Below are 10797 nucleotides of genomic sequence, written 5' to 3'. Positions count from 1 at the left end.
GTCCATCAACGAACGAAAATCTCGATATATTATGCTTTTTGTTATTAGAAAAGAAGGTTCATGAGTTCAGGGGACAGGGTGCATAAGTTTTAATTTATTTTACTGATAAGCGACAAATATTCATGCTCCCGCATAAATCAATATTATAATGCAATTATAATTCTTAAGATTCTTTTCTGTTTTCAAATTGTTTTACACACTTATAAAGTTATAAGGCTTAATACAGATTTTTAGATTAAGTTATTGCTATTCAGTTATGCGTAGATTTAATAAAATATGGTATGATATCATAATAAGTGTGGTTAACGTCAATTTATGTAAGTAATTGAAGATTCAGCAAAGTTATACTCAGTTATTATTAGTATTCGCTCTATTTCTACACTGGTAGTATAGTACATGTTATAAATTCATGGTATCGTTCGATCATGTTTCGATCACCCGAAAAAAGACACACGATCGTGTCTTTTTAAATGCGCATTTTGGAAAGTTCCATTTTGGAATAACCTGTTGTTTTACCTTCGTACACTAGTATAAATGTTTGCAATTTTTGTACAAATTTAACTGTCACCCATCTTACATTCTCTTAGGGTTCGGTAGAATTAATAAATCGACCGTAAATTTAGTAAATCGCAACTTAATACTGATGATGATTTGATTGTCTAGATATCCTACATATATCGAATTAAGTTTGCCTAATCTGTGTTGTCAGTCTGTTTAATGATTGACTAGACTTAGATAACTGTCATCTTGCTTCCTTATTATAATAGTATAATATGTCTTAAATCTTAATATAGTTTGTTTTTGCATGACTTAAATGAATAAATGTATAATACTCCGGCTTTGAACTTTTGTATTTTTGGTTGCCTTTCTGAAAAGCCTATTATTCAATCGCTGATATGTTTGTATTTGTAATTTAACTATGCACTATTGTATTAAGTGATAACGATGGTTACTGGTTAGCGTGAAAACAAATTTTTAAACAAAGCACGTCATACTATACCTATTTAAAGGCCATATAATTATATACATATGTAATATGTATGTACCAGTGATGCACGCCGGTTCATTTTTCGCCAACCGGCGGCGGCGTGCCCAAAATGGCCCGGCGTGGCGGCGTTCGGCGGCGTGGAACATAATTTTGTCAAAATTTAGGTTTGAATTTCCAGGCCCACAAAAATTGTGGCGTACGTGCGTGCATGAAATAATGATGTAATAAGTGTGGTTTTTACAATTATATTTGGTGGTTATATTTAAGAAAAATCAAATTCTTAACATTGTCGTTGGACAATTTGGATCTCCTAGAGTTCAAAATCAACCCCGACTGGCTCCATACTCTTTCTATTTCCTTTCACGCCACGCCGACTTGAGAGGTATCGGCGTGGCGGCGTGTGAAAATGTGCCGGCGCGGCGGCGTCCGGCGGCGGCGTGCATCACTGGTATGTACGTAATCAGTATCTTTTGCTTAAAATTTAAAGTAACCAGAAAAATTATCTTTGAATGCATCCTGCTACTAGGGGAATTCAAATCACCAAGTTATATTTCCGAAATGTTCCGACCAGGACTCCTTCATTGTAACCGTTGCATTTTTACAATGCAACGGTTACAATGATTGTAACCGTTGGCGATGTTACAAATCTCATGTACTAACGTTCTAAACTTAATATTTTGTACGAACCACATAAAATACATTAGACAAATAACCCTCGTTGTTTCTTTGTTAGGCCGTTAAACTATAAAATAGGTTACACGAGGACCACTATAAATCCTAACATCACAAACAAACAACTTAATATTAATATTAAATAAAACAAATAACTTAATATTAATATTAAATAAAACAAATAACTTAATATTAATATTTAATAAAACAGATAACTTAATATTAATATTTAATAAAACAAATAACTTAATATAAGGGTAACTACATTGTTTGGAGTATACGACTTAGCGTGTAGATTGTTGCCACAGTTGTGCTGTGATGCACTTTTTTTTAGTAGCTGCTGAGGATGTAAGACCGCTAGTCCATGAAATTACCCCCTCTCCCCCGGTTTTACCGCTAGTCCATGAAATTATCCCCTCTCCCCCGGTTTTACCGCTAGTCCATGAAATGACCCCCTCTCCCCCGGTTTTACCGCTAGTCCATGAAATGACCCCCTCTCCCCCGGGTTTTACCGCTAGTCCATGAAATGACCCCCTCTCCCCCGGTTTTATCGCTAGTCCATGAAATGATCCCCTCTCCCCCGGTTTTACCGCTAGTCCATGAAATGATCCCCTCTCCCCCGGTTTTACCGCTAGTCCATGAAATGATCCCCAATCCCCCGGTTTTACCGCTAGTCCATGAAATGATCCCCTCTCCCCCGGTTTTACCGCTAGTCCATGAAATGATCCCCTCTCCCCCGGTTTTACCGCTAGTCCATGAAATGATCCCCTCTCCCCCGGTTTTACCGCTAGTCCATGAAATGATCCCCTCTCCCCCGGTTTTACCGCTAGTCCATGAAATGATCCCCTCTCCCCCGGTTTTATCGCTAGTCCATGAAATGACCCCCAATCCCCCGGTTTTACCGCTAGTCCATGAAATGATCCCCTCTCCCCCGGTTTTACCGCTAGTCCATGAAATGATCCCCTCTCCCCCGGTTTTACCGCTAGTCCATGAAATGATCCCCTCTCCCCCGGTTTTACCGCTAGTCCATGAAATGATCCCCTCTCCCCCGGTTTTACCGCTAGTCCATGAAATGATCCCCTCTCCCCCGGTTTTATCGCTAGTCCATGAAATGACCCCCTCTCCCCCGGTTTTACCGCTAGTCCATGAAATGACCCCCTCTCCCCCGGTTTTACCGCTAGTCCATGAAATGATCCCCAATCCCCCGGTTTTATCGCTAGTCCATGAAATGACCCCCTCTCCCCCGGTTTTACCGCTAGTCCATGAAATGACCCCCTCTCCCCCGGTTTTACCGCTAGTCCATGAAATGATCCCCAATCCCCCGGTTTTATCGCTATTCCATGAAATGACCCCCTCTCCCCCGGTTTTACCGCTAGTCCATGAAATGATCCCCAATCCCCCGGGCCTTTAGCCCCACATAACCGGCACTTGTCACTTGTTGTTTGTTGTTTGTTTGTTTATAGAACCCGTCCCCAATCTCGTATCGGAAAATGACTAAACTCAGGTCTGAGTGTGAATACGGGTGGTACCTGCAAGAGTGTTCATTAAGCATTTAGAGTTCTGTAAAACTGCAGTTACAATTGTGCTAGAGTATTTTTAGTATATACGATTGGTATCAGAAATATATCCCTACATGCTTCCAAAATTTGTAAAGCCGTAGTACATACATATCACACTACACCGGAGCCTACACAGTGCAATCTCCTCCATACCAGTCGATCTGCGCCGCGTATGTTTATATAAGCGCGCGGCGCAGACTGGAGGAAACCACACTCTGCAAGTTCGATCCAGTGCAATGCTACATGTACGTACTACGGCTTCATCTCCAACTTTCTGCACAATGTACTGGAATGTTTTGAAGGAAAAGAATGAACAAAAAAAAAAGTGATATATATAAATAAAATCAGCGATTTAATGTTAGCCTTAGGAGGGTAACTTTAATTCCCTGGTTTCTAAAATCAGCTTTTTAATAAAATAAAATAAAGTATGTAACGTCGATACCAAACCGATTATTGAGCGATAATAACTGAGTAGTTTATTCCTGGGTTGCGGAGTCATTCAGATGTTCCAGTTTTCGAATGTGGTTCTTGTTCAGTTCTTGACCAGAAGTGTCTAATGAAGTAAGTCAGACAAGCAAACTCTTCCTTTAATGCTGATATAAGTCGTCTCAATCCCAGAAATTATGAATGATGACCCAGTGAAAAAAGTGCAGAAATCGACCGAAAATAACAAAAACTAAAAACAGTTAAAAAGTGACAAGATTCAAACACAAGGAAAATTAATAACTTAGAGCGTAATAAGCAATATCTCCAAACGGAGTTTTCTGAGAGGGTGAGAGGTTCTTTAATTAGAGCTAATGATAAAATGAGACCCACTAAAGGTACTAAATTAACCGGACTGCTAGCAAGGAATCGAGAGTGGAAATAAAAATAAAAGCGGAATAAATTTTAAGATAATGAAACAGAAACTGAAAGCTAAAATATATACCGTTCTAGAATGCCTCCGCAAACTATTGCTCCTTTGTAAAGCACGTGTTAGTAAGTGTAGTAAAAAGATAAAAATAATAAAGCTATAAAAATGAACGGAGCGTTGAAAATCTGAGAGGGTGAGACTGAGAGGTTCTTTAATTAATAACTTAGAGCGTAATAAGGAATATGAATATCTCCAAACGGAGTTTTCTGAGAGGGTGAGAGGTTCTTTAATTAGAGCTAATGATAAAATGAGACCCACTAAAGGTACTAAATTAACCGGACTGCTAGCAAGGAATCGAGAGTGGAAATAAAAATAAAAGCGGAATAAATTTTAAGATAATGAAACAGAAACTGAAAGCTAAAATATATACCGTTCTAGAATGCCTCCGCAAACTATTGCTCCTTTGTAAAGCACGTGTTAGTAAGTGTAGTAAAAAGATAAAAATAATAAAGCTATAAAAATGAACGGAGCGTTGAAAATCTGAGAGGGTGAGACTGAGAGGTTCTTTAATTAATAACTTAGAGCGTAATAAGGAATATGAATATCTCCAAACGGAGTTTTCTGAGAGGGTGAGAGGTTCTTTAATTAGAGCTAATGATAAAATGAGACCCACTAAAGGTACTAAATTAACCGGACTGCTAGCAAGGAATCGAGAGTGGAAATAAAAATAAAAGCGGAATAAATTTTAAGATAAATCCTTGTCACTTGTTAACTAATGAGCAATACCATTAGTGTCGTTTGTTTTGGTAACCATAGTGTCGCCCTGGTTACGCAGCATGACGTCACAATCCTGAGACCGTGACGTCACGTTTTATGTATTAGCTGAAGAGTGTGCCACTAGACCCAGGTGGCTGATTTGGTTCCGATAATCTAACCACGTGACCGAGTGACCTGAGTGTCTGTTCCATTAAGTTTTAATCTAGTTTCTTACTTTCAACTCTTGTAATGTAGTAATGAGAGTTTTCTGGTTTTAATTTGTGGCGGGTGGGCCCATCTGGCATGTTTTTAACTGAACAGTGAAGTGTTTATTGCATTACTTTCACGTTTTGCTACTTTTCTAATGTTTTATAATTCAGTCTGGTTTAGGACTTTGTTATTTCAACGTTGTTTCTATATAGCTGTTATCTCTTTACACGGTTTGTCATCTCTCAGTTGTAATATTTGTTTTACTTTGAATGACTTTAGCAGGTTTCATATTTCAAAAGTTGAAGATTAAAATCCTGGCGAAACATCACATGATTGAAGCTTAATTGTAGATTCGGGAGTGGTTGACTATAATAATCTTTACCATAAATTGGCAAATTAGTAAAATATCAACCGACGTCTTGTAGAATTTTCTATAAAGAGGGTGGTACAAAACCATCAATTAAACCACTTACCACCGACCGATATAAAAAAACCTTTACAATTCGGCTTCCTCATAGTTTTGTCGGCACTATACCGAAAAAACCAGCCCCTTAACTCTTACCGTTTTCTTGGTTAAGCCGCTCGGAAATTACACGCGTACAGACAGACAGACACACACACACATTCTGAGATTATTGTTTAAGATTTATTATTTGATAAATACCTTAGGAACGACAAATTTAGTCTACCATAAATTTAGTCAAACTTTTGACTAAAATTGTTGTAAACCAAATTTCATGAGACTAAATTTTTCGGCGACTAATTTTAAAGGAGACCAAAATGTTAGTAGAGCATAATATATGACATGTATGCATATTGAATATTATTAAGCTTACATTGTTTATAGGGCTTTGTGTGTACTGCACAAAACCGTACCAAATTCCCATTGCACTAAAGGGTTAGAGCTCCTCTTGGACATTACATTTTTATTCGATCCATCCCAATTCCCAATGCATGCTCTGTTGAAACGGACGAAGGATCATATCGACATAAACTACGTCGTACCGACAGAAATGGTAAAGTCGAAAAAGGGTGAAAAAGAAACTGAACAGTGTACTGAAGAACTTAGTGATTCTGAGTCATAAACTCTAGATCTGATGTTATTGAAATTCCTGAGTAATGCAATGCAGACGGGGTAGACTAAATTTGTCGTTCTTAAGGTAAATGTAATGGAAAATGGTCTCGAAAAGTCGAAAAGTGTGACTAAAATTGTTGCTGACTAAAAATTTGCGAAATTTGTGACTAAAATTATGGTAACCAAAATTATGGTAACCAAATTTATTGTGAACCAAATTTATTGGCCCTAAGGTAGTCGAAATTTATGAGTTATATCTCACTCATCTCACAGATTTTATCACTCCTGATAAAATAACATTTATTTGGATTTTCCCTGGCCTTCCTCTTCAATTTAAGTGTACCATGATGTGCTCAGAGTTGTATAGCACCAAACATACAATAGCAGCTATACCATAGATGAATTTTAATTATGGTACTCTTCAAATATATGTATTTGACACGTCATTAACTTAAAGTCATTGACTTAAAGTTCTTCAACAACGGTCGAATTATATTAATATTATTCTAGATTCTCGACACAGTTGTGCTGTAATACATTATTGGCATAACTCATAGTGGCTGACTCATTTGCTTCAGTTTGGTTTAGAATTTGAGGCTTTCCTCTTATCCCTTATCATGTTACACCGTTTTTTAATCGTATCAAAAACCCTAAACCTATTCTCAAAGGAGTGGGAATTTATCCGCCTCGCTGTGTCCTACGCCTTAATTAACTGCACAGCAGCCCTGATGGCGTTCATTACCCTTATATTCGCTGGACACATCAGCCCGGCTCATCTCACCGGAGTGGGACTCGCTAACACTCTCTTTAACTTGATAGTTGCCCCGATATCTGCTGGATTCGCATCCGTCCTCGATACTTACGGTCCTCAGGTGCATGGTTCTAAGGGTGAGCTTCGGACGGTGTTTTTAAAATGTCTATTCCAGGGTTGGCTCTTGCTCCTCTTCGTTCTGGGTCCGTACTTAAATGTTGTGTTCATCATAGATCTTCTGCCGGACCCTACGCTGCAACTTGATGATACGTCAGTTGACGAGTTGTCCATTGGTGGCGAGGACAGCTACCGAGATATTGCAGTGAAATATCTCAGGATAACCATCCTTATGGAGTTTTTTGATTTCACCTTTGCAATGATCTGCAGGTATTTCGCTATGCAGGAGCAGACGAAGTTTGTTTCCGTCGTTTCCATGGTGATGGTGTCGTTTCACCTCCTTGCTAACTATGTCAGATCATGGTCGTTGTGATGAAATTTGGTTTGGATGGGCTTGGATTAGCAGCTATTTTCAGCAGAATATTGTCTTTGGCCGTTTGCTTAAAGTTAACAATATGCTTCCGTTATCTTGGAATGGGATCAGCACCCGCACTCTCCAAGGCTGGAAACCTATGCTAAAACTAGGTCTATTTGGTGCGCTCAACGTGTTTGCTGAACTGGCTCTATTCGAGATATCAACCTTCTGCAGCCAGTTCGATGGAGCCACAGCTTTCTCAGTCGTCATTATCGTGCACCAACTGGTGACCATCTGGTGGTCAATAGCTCTAGGGATGTCAGAAGCAGCTGCCACCCCCATCGGAAAAGCTCTGGGTGAGGGAGACGCTGTAAAAACAAAGCTGTGCATGAAGTTGACAGTGGTGAACTCTGTGTTAGGGTCGAGTGTGCTTGCTGTGGCGTCCTATTGTTTAATGAGCTACCAGGTTGCGTTATTCTCATCAGATAACGATGTAAAGGGTATGTTCATGACCACTTTCTGGATTATATGTCTTGGCATTCCTGTTGATCATATTCAGACCGTCTTAAATCAAGGTATACTTGTTGCATTTGGGGCACAAGATTTCACCTGCTGTACAATGAGTATATCCTGCTACTTTATAGGCCTCCCAATCATGCTGGGGACCATCTTCTTAACTGATATGAAGGTTGCCGGAGTCTCTATTGGGCTGGTTACAGCGGCTGCGGTCATGTTGATATCCGCTGTGCTGAAGATTTGGACGGTGAACATTGAAACAGAGATAGGGAAATCTAGAGAAAGAGTAGCTTCGGTTGAAAACGTTGGAGGGGCGGAAAGGCAACCCCTTCTGCTCGAAGATCAAGACGATGGTACCTTTGTGATGGAATTAGATATTATATTGCCGAACGGAAGTGCAGATCGCTCACCTGAGCCATGTGAGGATAACAACAAAAAGGAAATATCACGCGTTTTTCTTGCGATTGCTTGCGCAGGGTTAGTTTTTGTAACTCTTGCTGGGGTCTCCCTGACCAGGAAATCAAAATAAGAATTTGGCCTCCATTCCTGAGTGATCCTCAAGAGTTTTTTTTTTCTTTAATCTACTTTTCAATTAACTTATAAACAACAAAAAACTTAAATTTTACTTATGGTGAGTTTCGGTTCTATTCTCGACATTAGTCATTTTAAAAACCTCTATATATCATTCCAATTAGCTACTGTTTTTCTTGTCAATAACATTATCTATCATAAGCTCATAAGGTAACGGTTTTCTGAATTCAAACTCGATTTCATTAATAAGTTCACGTCCATGTTAAAAAATCATGGCAATTAATATTAATTATGATACTCTTGAATTGTTTAGATAATCCTTGCATCATTAACCACGACGGTGGAATTCTTCTGAAGTGCGGCTACATTAATAGGATTAATAACTACTGAGTCTCTGGTGCTCCTCATGCTTACAGTAGATATGCGAGTAGAATTTCTACTCGCATATCTACCAGAAACATCCCGGTCTCTTATCTCTATGTGCTTGCCCATCACCCACAACACTTTGTTATCAACATAAGTCTTGAAACTCTTGATGTTGAAGTAGAATATGATAGGATTTGAGAAGGGTGATATAAAAGTTGCTACAGCAGCTACTGTATAGAGTCTGAGGTTGTTCACCGTCATCGGTTGTTTCCTGTGCGGAAAATGATGCTGTTTGAAAACAATAGCGTAGTAAATGTTATATCACGTAAATATAAGTCTGATTTCCGGCTTACACACGTAATTTATAAAGTTGCAGATAAATCTTATAGCCAATCACTATGGATAACAACTAAATGAACTAACCTTAAAACTGCAAAGATGATGAAGGGAAGGTAGGAGAGGATGTAAGCGATGGAGACAGCTAGAAGAACCAACACGATATGTCTGGTTAGTTTCCGAACACTTCTTATGAGCAGCATTAGCCAGATCGCTGTTGCTAGGATCACACCAAGTGGTACTAAGAGGTTGCTGTAGAGGGTGGCTTGCTCGAGCAGGTTCGGGGGGATGAACCTGTAGTCCAAGGTGCACGCGAAGACCAGCGGGCTGAACGTGATGTCTCGTGAGGCTACCACATTACTAGTTACGATCAAGATGATGACGATAACCCACAATGTGGCCGATATGACAGCGCCGCACTTTTTCGTTCTCAGTCTGGCTCGTAGTGGAAATAACAAAACTGTCAGCTTGCTGATGTTGAGACTGGCTATCAGGTAGGTGCTCATGAAGCCCAGGATATACAGAGCGTATGTAGTCACCACACACAGCCCCCTCCCGTAGATCCACTCCTGTTCCACTGTAGATCCTACTGTAGGCAGGATGATGAAGACCGTGAAACCAACGCCTGTAACAGCTAGGTTCTGTATCAGGACAACTGAGACTTTGTCTAGTTTGAGGACAGAGACTAGCGATGAGATGAGGAGAGCGAGGTTACCAAAGAGGGAGAAGATACCCGTCACCAAACACCATGTTATCAGACAATATCTACCGTAATCTGGTACGCTGTATGGATCCAATCGGTTATCTTTAGTTTCTGTATCCATAATTTACTCAACCTTGAATGAAATTACAAATAAGTTACTTTACGTCATAGGCTTTAAACTTTTAAAAGCCAGATGTATTATGTCAGATTTAAAACAAGGAAATTGGCGCTTGATATTATATAACGAGTAATGGAGGAGGGTCACAAAATTATCGTGTCCCGGTGCACTCACAAGTGGTTAATAGTAATAACTTGTCAATTTTATATTATATATGAATTTATAACTGCACGGTACCTTTGAGTCAACTGTTTATAAGTGCGTTGATACATAAGTTAAGCAGACGTATGGTCCTTATTTCCAAGAATTGAGACAGTTGTTCAATAACACTGTTCAATAATTCTATAAACATGGCGATATGCAGTGTGACTAACCTGCTAAAATAAAGTAGAGTTGTCTGATTATTATGTTAATAAGCCTAGTGGGCTACTCACTAAAATAATAGTAATATACTGGTTATAATAAGTATATGTTATCAAGGGATGACTTTGTACGTTGAAACAATTCATGGAACACGAGAATCTATGACTATAGTACTAAAAAAAATCGTCGCGCAACTATAAATCATCGATGCACCTGCACGACAAGTAAAAGAAATTTCAAATCGGGAGCAGTGTATATAGTCTATACTATTATAATAGTCTATACTTTTTTTAATTTTTATTAAGACACTTATTTTACTTCGGTGTATTCCTGATTCCAACAGCCATATTGTTACACAAGTGCAACCAGCCAATTACAGGAAGCCTAAGGATTTATTTGGCCAGTGACGGTTAAGGTCTCTCTCTCTCTCTGTTTTGGTCAACGGTTTCTGGCCTCCTAGTGAAGAGGGAGGCCTTCTCGCCGACGGTTAAGGTAGTGTGTACCATACTTTCTTCGCCCGGGACTTTG

General features: G+C 39.2%; 1 protein-coding gene across 1 annotated transcript; it reads right to left on the bottom strand.

Moving 5' to 3' along the window:
* Positions 1-8692: 8692 nt before the first annotated feature.
* On the bottom strand, positions 8693-9909 carry LOC134826059 (G-protein coupled receptor 83-like). Its single transcript, XM_063838323.1, has 2 exons — positions 9173-9909; positions 8693-9020 (listed from the first exon to the last, which is right to left on the bottom strand). Exons 1-2 carry the CDS (start codon positions 9907-9909, stop codon positions 8693-8695), a joined length of 1065 nt encoding a protein of 354 aa, XP_063694393.1.
* Positions 9910-10797: the final 888 nt, after the last annotated feature.

The sequence above is a fragment of the Bolinopsis microptera genome, chromosome 1, assembly GCF_026151205.1.
Source record: "Bolinopsis microptera isolate Bmic1 chromosome 1, MBARI_Bmic_1.0, whole genome shotgun sequence".
NCBI classification, from domain to species: domain Eukaryota; kingdom Metazoa; phylum Ctenophora; class Tentaculata; order Lobata; family Bolinopsidae; genus Bolinopsis; species Bolinopsis microptera.
This window is presented reverse-complemented; position numbering and strand designations above follow the sequence as displayed.